Source organism: Mauremys mutica, chromosome 3, assembly GCF_020497125.1.
Source record: "Mauremys mutica isolate MM-2020 ecotype Southern chromosome 3, ASM2049712v1, whole genome shotgun sequence".
Lineage (NCBI taxonomy): Eukaryota > Metazoa > Chordata > Testudines > Geoemydidae > Mauremys > Mauremys mutica.
This window is the reverse complement of record NC_059074.1, coordinates 99072504-99089358: the sequence shown is the minus strand read 5'-3', so window position 1 is coordinate 99089358 and position 16855 is coordinate 99072504. Positions and strand designations below refer to the sequence as shown.

General features: G+C 42.6%; 1 protein-coding gene across 8 annotated transcripts in view; it reads right to left on the bottom strand.

Annotated features, from left to right (window-relative positions):
• The window catches only part of L3MBTL3 (L3MBTL histone methyl-lysine binding protein 3), a 153301-nt gene that overhangs the window by 54159 nt on the left and 82287 nt on the right, over positions 1-16855 (bottom strand). For all 8 annotated transcript variants that reach the window (XM_045011477.1, XM_045011474.1, XM_045011475.1 and 5 more), the window contains 4 exons: positions 16191-16267; positions 9518-9603; positions 6043-6153; positions 4269-4383 (listed from right to left, as the gene is read on the bottom strand). In XM_045011477.1, coding sequence (XP_044867412.1) covers positions 4269-4383; positions 6043-6153; positions 9518-9603; positions 16191-16267 — 389 coding nt within the window. The remainder of the gene's footprint in view (positions 1-4268; positions 4384-6042; positions 6154-9517; positions 9604-16190; positions 16268-16855) is intronic.

Genomic DNA, 16855 nt, shown 5'->3' with positions numbered 1-16855 from the left:
GTCTCTGATTTACTGCTGCAGTTGCACACATTTCAAATGACCAAATTGGTATTTCTCTATTTCTTGGGAAATGATTCTATTGCTAGCTAGAGCAGAGGTGAATTTCAGATAAATTTGGAACCAGATGAAATTTAGAAATTTGGGGTTTGGATATGAATTTATGATTTCAAAATGAACAAAAACCAATCATTCCTTGACTGTATACTCTGTGGGACTAGCCACTATCAGAGATAGGGTACTCTACTTGATGGACCATTCATGAACAGGAACCTATCTTTGCAACAAAGCCCCTTGCCAACTCTGTCCACATATCTATTCGGGGACACCATCATAGGACCTAAGCACATCAGTCACACTATCAGAGGCTCATTCACCTGCACATCTACCAATGTGATGTATGCCATCATGTGCCAGCCATGGCCCCTCTGCCATGTACATTTGCCAAACCGGACAGTTTCTATGCAAAAGAATAAATGGACACAAATCAGACGTCAAGAACTATAACATTCAAAAACCAGTCGGAGAACACTTCAGCCTCTCTGGTCACTCGATTACAGACCTCAAAGTCTCCACTCCAACACTCCAACAAAAATCTTCAAAAAACAGACTCCAACGAAAAACTGCAGAATTGGAATTAATTTGCAAACTTGACACCATTAAATTAGGCTTGAATAAAGACTGGGAGTGGATGGGTCATTACACAAAGTAAAACCTATTTCCCCATGCTAATTTTTTCCCCTACTGTTACTCACACCTTCTTGTCAACTGTTGGAAATGGGCCATCCTGATTATTACTACAAAGGGGTTTTTTTCTCCTGCTGATAATAGCCCACCTTAACTGATTATCCTCATTATAGCTAGTATGGCAACACCCATTTTTTCATGTCCTCTGTGTATATATATCTTCCTACTGTATTTTCCACTACATGCATCTGATGAAGTGGGCTGTGGCCCAAAAAAGCTTATGCTCAAATAAATTTGTTAGTGTCTAAGGTGCCACAAGTACTCCTCGTTCTTTTTGCCGAGCCAGCTGAGGGTCAGAGCTAAAGGGCCAAATTCTCTGCAGGTGTAAATGGACACGGTTCTATTCATTTCAATGGAATTTTGCCCATTTACATAAGCAAAGAGATTAGCCCACTTTGGCAATATCTAAAACTGGGGAAAATTAAATGTAGATATGGGGAAAAAAAGGTGAAAGGAAAAACGAAAATCAGTCCCTCAAATATCTTCTCTATTGATAAGACAAAAATGTATTTATACAGAAGAGGATGGAAAGATCACTCACCCTGTGCAGCAACTGTAGTTCTTTGAGATGTGTCCCCCTATGGGTGCTCCACTTCAGGTGTGCATGAGCCCCATGTGCCACTTACAGGAGACTTTCATTAGCAGCGTCTGTTTGGCCTGGACATGCACCCTAGGCACTCTTGTGCCCTATACCAACGCTACATGAGATATAGGGCTGCATGAGTGAATCGCCCTCAGTTCCTTCTCTACCATATTGCTTCTACCAGCAGCAGCGCAGAAATAAGGATGGCAATATCGCAATCCCCCAACAATAGCCTTGCAACCCTCCCCCATGATCCCCTTTTGGGTCAGGACCCCAATGGTTACATAACCGTGAAATTTCAGATTTAAATATCTGAAACTGTGAAATTTAAGATTTTTTAAACCAGGAATTTGGTAGGGCCTACCAATAACTTATTTTGCAATTCCTTGACCACCTTGAGTCCGACACACACTTGTTCAGCTCTTCGAGCTGCTTAAAGTCATCAGCCAAAGATGATGGAGGGGACATCACTGCTTCATCAGGCAATGATGAGGAGATAGTGGATTGAGGAGTAGCCTCCTCATCCTCCCTAGCCTCTTATTCCTCAAACATCTCCTTCTGCTGTAGAATGGTCTGAGGTGGCAGAAACTGAACATCCCGTTCATCCCAGTGGACTAGGCCCAGAGCCCTAGAAAACTGCTGACAGTAAGCAGCCCAGGGTCCCAGTGTGATCATTGGGGGTGTTCATACAGCAGAGGTGGTGGCATCCAGGGTTGAACCCTCCACTTGTGATGACTTGCACTGGACTCTTCCCTGTGTCTATGAACCACGTAGAAAGGGTTCCTTTAAGGATGGGGTGGGGGAATCCTGTGCAGAGACTGACGAGACTGAATGGATTGAGTGAAAGTCCCCTTTGTCATCCTCCTCAGAGCAGTGGAGGAGCCCCAACTGAAAATGGTGGTGAACTGGGTGGTGATGATGATAAATGGGAGTCTGGGAACCAAACTAGTCTTGGTATGCGGGATCCTTGGTGCCCATGATCTGTGAGGACTGCGGTTCCTCTGCTAAAGCTAAGTCCTTCAAGAATCAAAATTCCTGAGCCACCGAATCAGGCACCAGTACCGACGCGATGGTCTCTCTGGAAGCCAACAGTACCAATGGTTTAGAACTCTCCATGGGAGAGACTGGGGGAAGAGATGCATCTTATCTGGCAGAATGTTTCTCCTTGTCATCCCCAGTCAGTACTGAGGCTTGCTCAGAATCATATTTGCTCTTGCAGGAGCTTCTTGGTTTTCCAGCTCTAGCAATACCAGAGGAACCTGCAGCTTCCATCGTACCAGGTCTAGAAGTTGACAATTCCAAGACCGCTGACTTAGAAGACTGAGGTCTCTTGGAGCAGACTCCTTATGGGGTGAGTCACAGCCCCTCTTCTTGGGGCCTCTGAAGGTCTCTGAGGCCTCTCCCTTCTTGGGGAAGTAATGAGCCAAGGTCAAAAATGGTACTAGATCTTCCCAGAGACTGGTGTATGGGGTAGAGGGGTCCCCTGATCTGGTTCCAATGTGGGGCGAAGGGAGCGCTCCATCATCCGAAGCCTCAGTTTGATCTCCTGATTCTTGCTGGCCCTAGATTTCTGGGATAAGCAGAAGTTACACTTCTGCAGAATGTGTGATTCTCCACAGCAGGGGATGCAGTTGGAATGGTCATCAATCCAAGCCTCCCAGCAAGTGAGGCAATGTTTGAAGCCTGGGGAGCTGGACATACCCTCCTAAGGAGGCAAGTCTCCCTGATAGGAGAAGAAAGGAAAAGAGGCACTCCTCTCACTAAAACTGAAATCTAACTAACCAACCAACTAAAAACTACTACTAAGATTAAAAAAGGATGCTAATAAAACGACGCATGCTGGAAGCGGATAAGTATCTGAGAGCTTCATAAACGTTAATGGATATATTTTCACAAAATCCCTGTGAAATGAGGGAGTATTATCATCCCCACTTTACAGAGAGGGAGCTGAAGGGCAGAGAAATTAGATCAAAAGTATCCACTAATTCTGGGTGCCCAATCTGAGACATCTAGGACCTGATTTTTCTGCTTACTTAGCATTCTATATTATTGATTTCAGTAGCAGTTGAAAGTGCTCAGCACTTCTGCAAATCAGACCCCATAGTCTCAAGTCAGTCATCCAGAAAATGAGGAACACACACATTAGAAGCTTGGATTAAGCAACTTGACTAACATCACATAGAAAATCTGTGGCAGAGTCAGGGATCTAATCTAATTCTCCAGGGCGGCATTGAACTGACTAAGCCATGAGACTGCCCTCTCTCTTCCTAGCAATCCTATGCCACATTCATTAGACACCTTCCAACTTCCACAACAAGTGAAAAAAGGTCCTATACAGCCCCTTCACTACACAACCTTGATTCATCCTCAGAGCACATCCATTTTGTGCAGGCGCTCACAGACTATGTCTGCTCTATGTCTCTGGTGGAATCCCCTTCAAACTGGCAGCTTCAAGCCCCCTTTGCAGGCCTGGAGCACAAAAGGGACTGAGCCTACTTTGAGCATCTAGCACCAGATTTTAATCAAGTGCCTTTTCAAAAAGTCTGCACTGTGTTGGGCCTGGAAAACAAGTTAATATTCCAATATGTGGAAAGAGGACGCAGGGGCAAAATCCTGGCCCAGCTAAAGTCAATGAGAGTTTTGCCACTGATTTCAGTAAGGTCAGGAATTCCCCACAGGTTGTTATAATTCCTCTATCATACGAGTGTAATTCTTATGCATAATTGTTAAATTTCATTTACAAGTTCAGTGAAGTCAAAAAGCAATTAATTATGCCAAATCTCAAATTATGTGTTTTGTTATAAACGTCGCATCTACTTATTTTATATTGTATACACAAACTGCTGCCTTCCTATGAACTGTGTCACAGAGGAAGCACTGCACAAATTACACATGCCCTTATCATAATTTTAAAATTATACCAGCTTATGATTTCTCTTACTAAGAGGAGGCTGAAGTGGGTGTCCAGTTTTTGCACACCAGCCTGCGGGATGGATATCGGGGCTATCTGCATCAGTCCAATAATCATAAATACTATCCCAACCATCAAAGTGCACCTAAAAGGAAAACAAAAACCATCAGAAAAATTCTCTATAAAGTCATTTTACCTCAACAATCTTTCAAAATGTTAGGCTTTATAATATCAGCTTTTTTAGAGAAATAACATGAGACAACTGTAGAAATTATACAGCAGTATAAACTAGATTTTGGGCATTAGTCTGTTTCCACTGAAGGGAAAGGAAGTTTGTTGTCTGCTTCAGTGGGAGTAGAATGGGTCTCTGTGTGTGTTACATTGTCAGGCTCAAAACATACGAGTACATTTAGACAGTTATAATGTTTATGTATATATACTAACACTTTAAATTAAGGGCCAAATTCTCTCTCTCTCTCTCTCTCTCTCAAAGGGCTCTAAACATTTAGAACAATCAAATTGCTATTTTAACCAGGAGTTAAAACAATACATAGACTTTGTAAAGGGCCTCTGCACAAGGATGAATTTCACCACCCCCAAAAACAAAGGAATCTACAACTATTGTAAAATTTGACTATTCAGGGTAAGGAATTAAATCAGATAAGAGACTGAACTGTATGATTCTGTAGAAGACAATCACTGATTTTCTCCAGGTTGGGACCAAAGTTCTGCGACCTTAACTTACTTAAATTAGTGTACTAATGAAGACTTCAGATCTTTATTTCTTATGATTTTATTTATAAAATGTACATACAAGACTATTTCAATATACAATATAATGTTAATTAAACTGCAAGGATCACAAATATTGACATTTTAATATATTAGACTGGAGAGTTTTTTTGACAGGATCAAACTAATGTGTAGTTTATACAGAAAATGTGTAGGTGTGCAGACATTACTTTTGATGACTTCACACCCTTTATTAATTTGGATTCAAAATGAAATGTCAATTGCATTTGCTGCTTGAAATACCACGTATGCATAATACCTCTCTGCACACTGCAGAAAGAAATATCCTTCATATTCATTTAGCTAGCATTCCAGAAAATGCCAGTATTTTAACAGTTAAAAGACTCAATAAGTAAAATGATTTATAAATCAAAGCAGAAAATAACCCAGATATGCAAGTCTTCTGAAAAAAACAGAAAATCCTTTAGCAAACGTCATCTGAAATTAATCCAATCAAAAGTCCAGAATTAATATAAGTTTCTACACCGCAGAAGCTCCTGACAGGGAGCAAGGAAATCTTTATTTATTTATTCATTTATTCTTTTTAGATTTGCCCTGTCTCACTTGGGCTTTTGCATGGTGGAAGTTATAGAGAAAGATTTTATTAATCTATCCCAAATATTTTATGAGCCCTAATACAAAAATCACAGCAATCTTTTGATATTGGGTATTATTAAGTCATCAACGTTCTTTTATAAAACAACTTTTATCTCAACTATTCCCAATGCAATTTCCCAACACACTCATCCTTTATTCCTTAGCTTCTATTTCAACACATCACTAACTAAAAAAAATAATAGAGATACCCCTTCCAAAGAAATTACTTGTGTATTAATCAGTGAGGAGGATGAGAGTCAGTTTAGCAGTGCATCAATATGATTAATAACTTCCTGTGCAAACTAGCAAGGTTCTTAATTTTGGAACTGCAGTATTTATTTTACAAAACAACAGTCAACATGCTCCAAGCAGGACCTCCATTTTAGAGAATGAGAGGAGAGAGAGAGAGACTTACTTTTATCCTGTGGTCATCAATATCTACAACAGTTGCTACTCTGATAAGTACTGGATTCCTCTTGTCAACTACCTCAAGTTTCATATTTTTCTGAAATCCATGAGACGGTTTCTACAATGAGAGATGATGGATATTTCAATGAAATGTAAAAAAAACCTGTTATAAAATATAAGGGCAATCATTCCCCTCCAAAATAAACCAAACAAAAACATAAAAACTGTTGTCCTAAAATAACTTAGACTAGAAAAATAGTTTACTTCTCTAGGATTTTAGTCTCATCACTTCAGCCCCCTAGGTAAATAAAATCATCATTAATGCTGTAAATTTCCCCTAAGCACTCTACAAATATTTTAAGAGCATTTCCACCTCTATGCAACAGCATATTGCACAATAATTCTACATATTGTATCTCCTTACACTCATACTCTTTCATCCTAGATCAAATGGCACTTTAAATTATGAATACATTTACATGTTTGCCACAGAGGTCACAGCGTGACCCAAGGGCCCCTGGAAGCCAACTAACGGATAGCACAGGGATGCTAAGAGTTACTGGAATCCCCTGGGTCTGGTATTTACATAATACTTCACCAAAGAGTGTTACAAAGTCTCTACTGAAAGCCTGCGTCACAATGGTCAACATCATCTTTGAAAAATGTATGTACAAGTAGCATGTAAGGAGACACATTTATATATTAGAAATTATGTTCTTAAAGTTTTGAAGTTAAAGGCAGGTTCCACCAGACAGGTGGTGGGAGACATGTATCTCCCTGCCATTGCGTAACTTACAGTGCAAGTCTATCTGCACACTGAGTCAAATGCTAACAAAGTGTTTGTGGGGACATCAGGAGAAGAAAATTAACAGAAAGAGGTGAACGGTGGTGGGGTGGGGGAGCCCCAGTTTACAGAAGAAGGTCAGGTCTAATACATCTAGGGATTCAAGGAGATGCTCTGGCATTCTTGGTCTTATGAAAACCATCCTGGTTGAAAAATGAGGAGGACTTTGGGTAACCAGTTCCTTATTAGACAAGAGGGCATCTTGTTAGGTAAGTTTAAGTTCTAGACTGTGTGTTATGGTTTTATTTTATATGTAATACTTTGTTTACATTAATCTTACTTGCTTTTTCTCAAATCTCTATTCTCTGATAAATAAACTTAAGCTTGTTTTCACTATAAACATATCTAAGCACTGTGTTAAGTAGAGTGGTGATCTGGAGGTGAAACTGACAAGTTGATGCATACTATATCATTGGGACTAGCACATCTGTGAATTCTGAGTGTGTCCAGTGGAACAGGGGCTGGACTGCTGGACTCTCCAGGGCAGGCCCGCTGACAGCAATTCTGGGCCCCAGGATAGAACAGTCAATGGGCACTCTTCAGGTACGGCCAGCGCTTCCACATGCCCGCCCAGCTGCCTTCACCGCTGCCGGTACAGCCCTGCAGCCTGCCCGGGCAACTTAAAAGGGCCCGGGGGCCCCCAGCTGCCTTTACGGTAGCGGCGGCAGCAGCCGGAGGCCCCAAGGCTCTTTTAAATCGCCCAGGCCCCTGGGCAATTGCCCCTTTTGCTCCCTCGTCAGTGTGCATGCTCCTGGGGCATGCTTGGAGAATATCTATCACTAAACTGCAAACTGACGGCAGCGCCTGCATGGACTGAGAAGGGAGTACTTGTGTTGCCTGTGGCAAGTGGAGTTGGGGAGCTGACTCCTGGCAGGCACAGACAAGGCTTCTTCATGCAGGTAACAGCAAGGTGCCTCACAACCCTGGGTATCCCAAGGAAGCATCACACATGGTAATTGTGAATCTGAATAGTCAGTAATGAGCCCATCCTGAAGTGGTACCTCGTGTCCCATGGGGCTTGCCCTGGCTCCACAGGTGCTAGAGACAGCGGAAGCCAGAAGGCCATAGTCCTCCCCACTTTTTAAACAGGGAATTCAGGGCACCCTACTTTTTAAAACCTGGCTGGAGGGAGCACGCTATGACCCAGGCCAGCTGGCTGGCTGGCATCCGGGTCCTGCTCTGCCTTGTGCCACGTGCTGGCTGTGACCCATTGTGCCATACTAAATGCCGGCAGCCAGGCCCTCACCTACCGGCTGCCAAAGCCTCAGCGGTAGTCCCTCTCTATAGCGGGGATCAACTGGGTCTGGGAAGCAGAAAGGACCCATTACCTGAAGGCCTTGGGCTTGCCAGAAGGAGAGTAAGGTAAGGAGGGAAGGGGGGAGGCAGAGTGTTAAGACTGTTGGGGGTAGGTGAAAAGGCAGGGGCTCCAGGAGGGTCGGACTGCTGTGAGGGAGTTCTCTCAAGGGCTCTGGTGGGGGAGGGCCTTGGCTCCCCACTTTTGCAGTCTTTTTGGCACCCATGCCTGGGTCCACTCTGGGCACTGTAAGGTGGTGCATGTAGTAACAGTGCCACACAGGTCTGGCACATCCACCTCTCTATAGATGGAAATGGAAGGATGGATGCATCAAATGTGAGTGGTGCTGTACATTAGGTCACAGCACCCAAACTGGAGAGCCAGGCCAGCCCCACGAGACAGGAGCCACTGCTGCAGGGTGAGTGTAGGATATACTCACTAACCAAACCTCTCCCCTGCTCCATGCTGGGCCTCATCTTTCCACACCCACACTACATAATCCACTCTTATTCTGCCCCTTCCCCCAAAAAGAAGGCGGCAGGGCAGGGATGGATGAGGAGAGGGGAGGTTAGAAGATGTGTTCCTACCTGGAATTTCTCATAGTCACCAGCCCCACGGCCATGAGTTAGGACTCCCCTCCACACAACAAATGCATGCAACATATCACTTGGCTTGGCTATTCTAGATGAAAACTCAGGATTTGGCCATGCTTGTTAAAGTTTTGTAGTGAAAAGTGTTGTAAGCCAGTAACCAAACCCCAGTGAACTACAGCAGATGGCTGGAATTCTGGGCTAGCACCACATTTCTACTTTAGTTTAATGAATTTCTTAGCACCGTGATAATATTAAAAAATGTTGGACTTGAACCTCAGAAGCTCACAAAAACAGATAGAAGGTCAGCCTAGGGAGCCAAGAATTTGATCTCTAATGTTGGCACCAATAATGATGCCTTCTGCTTTCTTGAATAAGCCACTTTTCTTTTTGTGCCTGTAACGTGGGGACAATAATACTCACTCACCTCTCTCCGAGGTGTGCTGGGAGCAGGGCTTTGGAGCAGAGCCTGGAGCTGGAGCGCGGAGCAGCTCCGGAGCAGTGGAGCTGCAGGTTTTTGCCTGGAGCTGGAACGGAGCCAGAGCACAGCCCCAAAGCCCTGGCTGGGAGGACTCATTAGCTAGCTAAGTATTATTAGTATAAATTAGTCAAAAATCTCAGGATTTATAGTGATAAAAATTTTTTGATTTCTCACAGTAATTTCAAAACTCACATAAAAAAAATCTGCTGTACATTAGCTATTTAATTAAACAAAAAAAATGGAAGCATGAACACTATGTAAACATTCTCTCACCACTTTAAAAGCCCTTGCAGGTGCAGGTAAAGAACTGGTTTCTTCCAAATATTTTTCCCAAGAAAAATGTTTGGCATGTGGATAATCTAGGAGAAAAAAATATAAAAGCAAGGTTTAATGATATCATATAAGTATTATGATGTAACATACATCATAGCACATTAATCTAGAGAATTCATAATAAGGCAAGTAAATATTTCTTATAATACTGTATTTATTCTTTAGATATATAAAATAACTACAATAAGAAGCACTTATCTGAACATTCTAGATGTCTATGACACATACTCCCTATTAATCAAAGAAAGAAATAGAACCCTACAACACACAATACGGAGTAACCAGCACCACAACTACAAAAATAAACTACAACTGCTCTGGATTTGAGAAGATAAGTAACAAAAATTGGAAGTCTATCCACTTCTATGCATTCAAGACAGTGCTTCACCCGTAATCCTGTACTCTACAGGTTTAAGGTTACACCAGTAACTTGTGTTTTATGAAGCCTGCTAAATAACAGGTTGTAATTAACTTATTGACAGATTAGACTTTTACAGTACACATTGAGATTGTTCTGTAAGTAGCTTTGTGCTCTAGAATTTGATGCCTCAAAATGTTGCATGACTTCCCCAGGCTGCTGAGCAGTAGGATATTTCTGAGTTTGGTAAGTAGGTCTAGCTGGCTAATTACAGTTTTCCATGTTGTCAGGCCACAGATGCCTGTGATCTGTGCTTTCATTATCCTGCATGGCAGCAAAGCTTATGCCCTTAACTTCAAATCCTCTATCTTCAACACCAAGTGAATGCAGAATTGGCCAATATACCTTTTATTTTACTATTCTCAGTCATACACAGATTTTTTGTTTTTAAACAAGTTACATAAAAGCTTTGCAATGGTACCATATTAGTGACATTCAAAAAGGGTTTCTAAAAAAAGGATTTTCTATTTTCTCACTACAAATCTATGAAATAACAGTGCATGGGGGTGGGAGAATTGGGGAGCAAAAACTTGAATTTTCTGAGTAAAAATATGTAAGTCACAAACCATCTTCCCACGGAAAAGCATGGTATTTGTAATGAGGGCCTACATAGTCACATAGTTGGTGCAGCAGTTCATGTTCTGCAAAAATGACTGCCTTTCACTGAAACTCTCCTACAGGATGCATGAAAAAAACATGCTGGATAGCTCTCACCACAGTTCCCTGACTTCATCTTATTTAAAGAAACACTGCTCTGATTCCTGCAAAGTTCCCACACATCGAAAATATAGACCTCCTCCAACTTGCTGATGGCCTCCTAAGTGTGGGCTGTACTTTCCTTCCTGTATATGATATGAAAGTAAATGTACTCTCTGAAATTGCCACACGTGTCTCTTGGTGCAGTCAAACACTAATGTTATATCTGTGGCTCCTTCCTTTTGTGAACAATATTCAACAGGCTCCCTCAACTCTAGATTTCTGTTTCTGAATACGCAATGATCCCTGAGTGCTTCTCTTAGATGCCAACCAAAATGACAGGTTGTGAACAGCTGTCTAAGATAAGCCAGGAAATCAAACAGGCTTTCCTATTTTCTTTTTCTTTTGGTTTCTTAAGTGAATCTCAGACCTTTTAGCTAGGAATTTAGTTTGGGGAACTATTACTTTTTAAATAATTCAGCCAAGTCCTCATAGTTCATACCTCTCAGCTCCTAAAAGAAGCAAGTCTTTGAGGACTACAAATGTCTCTTTCCAAACAGAGATGAAGAATGGAAATTTGTATTGAGATTCTTCATCATCAGCAGCATAGAAATGCTGCTGAGACCTTTGTACATAAAATTCATACATAGCATTAAATCTTACATATTTTTCATCAGAGTGGATTCGTCAATTTTCCCACAAATTATCATTTTCCTCTTTTCTTCTCAGACAGACCTCTTGCCTCACTCCTGACATGGCAATCACCTTGTTGTTTCCCCAAATCCAATAAGTCTTTTATTAGATCAGACTTTAATTGGATCAGAATGAGAGCAAACAAACAACAACAAATGAAAGGAGCTAGCACTCAGAGGTTTCCTTGGTTACAAGCTACATTCAGTTAACTTCATTCTTGGGTTCTGTATCCAAACGAGCTCTAACCAGTGGCAATTATTGCTAAAAGACAAGATTTGTTTTTAAACTCTGGCACACAGAATGTTCCAGACCTTAAAAGGGGCAGTAACCACACACAGTCACCATAGTTCTCTACGTTTTACTTTAAAAGACAGAATGACTCTAAATGGAATACGTTCTACAGGAAAGAAATCTCCAAGTTTTTTCCATTGATTCTCTCATGGTTATTTTTATACTGAGTATTCTACAATTACCTACATAAATTTGGAAGACCAACAGGCATTAGAGACCTGTCTCAAAGGAATTTATTAACTTTGCTAAACCGCACTTTTTACAAGATATAGCTCAAGCTACTTTCTACAGAATAGTCTTCATGATCTCCAGCATGGAGGGGAATCCAGTTAATCCAACACACAATTTCCCAAACTAACTTTCTTGTTTTCAGTAAGCACACACTCTCTCTCTCTCTCCCCCCCTCTATTGCATGCTCACTCTCACCTTGGTTTCTACCCTGAGAGACCTTACCACTTTTGTTCCCTTGTTCCCAAGGGTCGGTGCTGGGGCCGGTTTTATTCAATATCTTCATTAATGATCTGGAAGATGGTGTGGACTGCACCCTTAGCAAGTTTGCAGATGACACTAAACTGGGAGGAGTGGTTGATACGCTGGAGGGTAGGGATAGGATACAGAGGGACCTAGAAAAATTAGAGGATTGGGCCAAAAGAAATATGATGAGGTTCAACAAGGACAAGTGCAGAGTCCTGCACTTAGGACGGAAGAATCCCATGCACTGTTACAGACTAGGGACCGAATGGCTGGGCAGCAGTTCTGCAGAAAAGGACCTAGGGGTTACGGTGGATGAAAAGCTGAATATGAGTCAACAGTGTGCCCTTGTTGCCAAGAAGGCTAATGGCATTTTGGGTTGTATAAGTAGGGGCATTTCCAGCAGATCAAGGGACGTGATCATTCCCCTCTACTCAGCACTGGTGAGGCCTCATTTGGAGTACTGTGTCCAGTTTTGGGCCCCACACTACAAGAAGGATGTGGATAAATTGGAGAGAGTCCAGCGGAGGGCAACAAAAATGATTAGGGGGCTGGAGCACATGACTTATGAGGAGAGGCTGAGGGAACTGGGATTGTTTAGTCTGCAGAAGAGAAGAATGAGGGGGGATTTGATAGCTGCTTTCAACTACCTGAAAGGGGGTTCCAAAGAGGATGGATCTAGACTGTTCTCAGTGGTAGAAGATGACAGAACAAGGAGTAATGGTCTCAAGTTGCAGAGGGGGAGGTTTAGGTTGGATATTAGGAAAAACTTTTTCACTAGTAGGGTGGTGAAGAACTGGAATGGGTTACCTAGGGAGGTAGTGGAATCTCCTTCCTTAGAGGTTTTTAAGGTCAGGCTTGACAAAGCCCTGGCTGGGATGACTTAGTTGGGTTTGGTCCTGCTTTGAGCAGGGGGTTGGACTAGATGACCTCCTGAGGTCCCTTCCAACCCTGAGATTCTATGATTCTATGATTACACGGGGCTATCCACCCATTTATCCACTAAGACCCAGATTTTTAAAGGTATTTTGGCATAGCTGCTCTCATCTCGGTTGATATAAGAGCCTGAAATCTCATTTTCCAAAAGGATTTAGGTACTTGATATGTTAATGATGCATGCACAAATTTAGTATCTTTATGTGCTATATTATTGAGACAGTTATCCATCAAGATATCTGGAGATGGTTGAAAAGGAAAACAGAATAAAACAAACCACTTGGTCCCTTCTCTATTTCTTTTCTCTATTGAGTTCTCTTTTGCTTTGCTTTTATCTATATTTTTTTCCCTCCTTATTTCTTTTTGTGTGATAAGCTGAATTTACTTACAGGTTCTGGAGTCTTGGTGCTGAAAATTGAGAGAGATATTGCAATGACATGCAATATCTTTGGGGACTATACTGTATTAAATGTATACAATGGTTTATGTAGGTTTGTATTCTACTCCAAGGGGAAGGATTACCACAGCTCCTAAAGGAACTAAAACCAATAAGTGATTAAGGTTAATCACTGAGACAAAACCATTTAGAGAGTTACCTCCCCCTGGAGTAGTTTGCATACTGGTTCAAGCTGGATTTTCCAGAGACTAGGAGACAAAGAAAGGACTTTTGGTATAAAAGGATTACCTTGAATTTAAACAAGGTCTTCTGCTGATCCAGCAAACAAACAGGACTTTCTGTCCAGGGTGCAACCCATGTGGAAGGGTTGGAAGGATTTTGACCTACTTGAGCCCCATAAGACTGATGGGTGACCTATGGTAAGCTTTTAGCATGCATATAGGAACTTTTAATGTTTTTATGTTTTCCTTATAATGCTTTTACCTTAAGAATAAATGTGCTTGCTTAGAAAGAACAGTGGTAATGTCACCGAGTCCTCGGTGGGGTTAGGCATCCCAGTGGTTAGCACATATAGTGCCACCTCCCTGAGGGCAGGTCTTGCAATAAAGACCCTCTTTTAATCAGAGATGTGGTGAGGTGGGCAGTGAGGGGAGCCCAGACCCACCCACTTCACCAGGCTACAACCCAGAACCCTAGGAGGGTCAACAGTGTTTGGCTCTCAAAGGTGCCCTCTGAGTTACGCCCCCGGATCACTTCCTATTGTCTGCTGTTCTCTCTCTCCCTCCTCCTATCCCCCCAGCTTCCAGTTTAAATATAAGGTGACAAGCAAAAGAAAAGCCAATCAAACCAGCAGACCCAACTGGGCTCAGCATACAGTCTTAGTCCCTTGTGGCGTCCTCTCTGGCACCCTTGTCAGCCTTTCTGTCCTCCTTCCCAGCCTCCCCCTTTCTGAGCTGGATCGCTCCTCTTTCAACCCTTCCTCCAGCTGGAGTGTGCTCTACAGTGCTGGTGCTATCTGGGTCCAGTACTGTCCTTTAACCCCTTCCAGCCAAGAATGGGATTTGTATACTCCATCTCCGGTAACTTGTAACTGCTTGCAACACACTGTTGATAGCCTGTGGAGAGAAAGCAAAGCACAGGTGCTGGCCTCTAGGCAGTGTAAGGTGGGGAGCTGTACAGCCCTAAAAACTCCTGGTTGAAGGGAGTGGGACAAGGGTCTCTATTCAGTGACAGGCAATGGCTGCAAACTTGAGATCTGACTGGGAACTCCGGGAGTGGACCACAAAGGGGGTGGGAGGGAGATATGGGTGCAGTTACGTGAAACGGTGACAAAAATGTCAACAGCATATATGCCAGGTATACAGAGTTGTTGCATTAGACAAATACACCTCTATCCCAATATAACACTGTCCTCGGGAGCCAAAAAAAAACCTACCGCGTTATAGGTGAAACTGTGTTATATCAAACTTGCTTTGATCCACTGGAGTGCGCAGCCCCCCCCCGAGCGCTGCTTTACCACATTCATGGTATATCAGGCCAAATTCATGTTATATCAGGTTGCGTTATATTGGGGTGGAAGTGTATCTGCATGTGAACCAAATTTCGAAGTTAAACCCTTCCACATGGGTTGTCCGCCACAGGACAGAAAGTCTGTCTGTTTGCTGGATCAGAAGGAAGACCTTGTCTAAATTCAAGCTCATTCTTTTATAGCAAAAGTCCTTTCTTTTGTCTCTTAGGCCTGGTCTACACTGGGGGGGGGGGGGAATCGAACTAAGGTACGCAACTTCAGCTACACTAACTACCTTAGTTCGAACTACTTACCCGTTCTCACGGCGCGGGATCGACGTCCGCGGCTCCCCCGTCGACTCCGCCACCGCCGTTTGCGGTGGTGGAGTTCCGGAGTCAAAGGGAGCGCGTTCGGAGTTCGATATATCGCGTCTAGATGAGACGCGATATATCGAACTCTGAGAAGTCGATTGCTACCCGCCGATCCGGGTACCCTTAGTCTCTGGATCAGTACCCTTAGTCTCTGGAAAACCCAGCTTGAAGCAGTATGCAAACTGCTGGGGGGAGGGGGGGAGGTGTAACTCTCTAGGTAGTTAAGTCTCAGGTGACCCACCTTAATCACTTGCCATTGTTTTTTGTTACTGTAGGAGCTCTGGTAATCCTTCCCCTTAGAGTAGAATACAATCATACATAAACCATTTTATACATTTAATACAATATAGTCCCCGAAGATATTACATGTCATTGCAATCTCTCTCACAATTTTCAGCACCAAGACTCTGGAACCTGTGAATAAATTCAACCTATCACACAAAAAGAAACAAGGAGAAAAAAATCTAGAGAAAAAGCAAAGCAAAAGAGAACACCAGAGAGAAAAAGTAGTAAAGAGGTAGCCAGGATATTTGTCTCATTCTATTTCACTTTTCAATCATCTCTAGGCTTTTTCCTGAGAATATCTTGAATGGATAACTGTCTCATTAATACGGCACAGAAAGATATCAAAGTTGTGCATGCATCGTTAAATTTAATATATCGAGTGCTTGTAAAAAGACCACTTCAGCCCCCTCCAAATACCAATTCTTAATTAAAAGTAGAGTCTTTCAATGGAGCTGTCATAATGTGTGTTAAGAGCCTTGGCCAATGCTGCTGCTAGCTACATTTTCCTTAATTCTTTCGATTGTGTAGTGTTGAAGTGTAGTACAAACCTGGAGGGGTGATAAGAGTTCTTCTGTGTTCTTTACACCATCCAATGGGATGAATGTGTGGGCTAGCTGCCTCACACCTGGAGGGAAAAAAATGATTGAAAAATGCATTCATCATTGTTCTCTGGGCATGCACACACATTTTTTTCCCCTCTAAAAATGCAGATTTAACAAATCCAAAATAAATTATGATGGATTCAACTCAAAATATAAATGTTAACCATAACAAAAACATACCAATATACCTCATTCAATCTTACCCCATATGAGTGAGCATAAGATCTTTGCAACATTTCTGAAAGGTCAATAACCCAATTATACTGGACCAACAAGGACAGCAAATTCCAAGGAAAACTCCTCCACTGAGGAACCCCCCTCAACCAGTTCCCACACATTCAAATCTTAAGATTCTTAGCACAAACATGTCAGCTGATCTCAAGCATCCCAGTAATACATTCAGAAAGAATAGGGGTCTTATGAGGTCACTCTGAGGGGTTCAGAATGTGGGAGGAGGTACAGGCTCTGGGCTCCGGGGTGGGGCCAGAAATTACAGGTTCGGGGTGCGGGAGGGGGCTCTGGGCTGGGGTAGGGAATTGACATGCAAGGGGAAAGTGAGTGCTCCAGCTGGGGCTGTGGGGTGGGGCTAGGGATGAGGGGTTGAGGTGCAG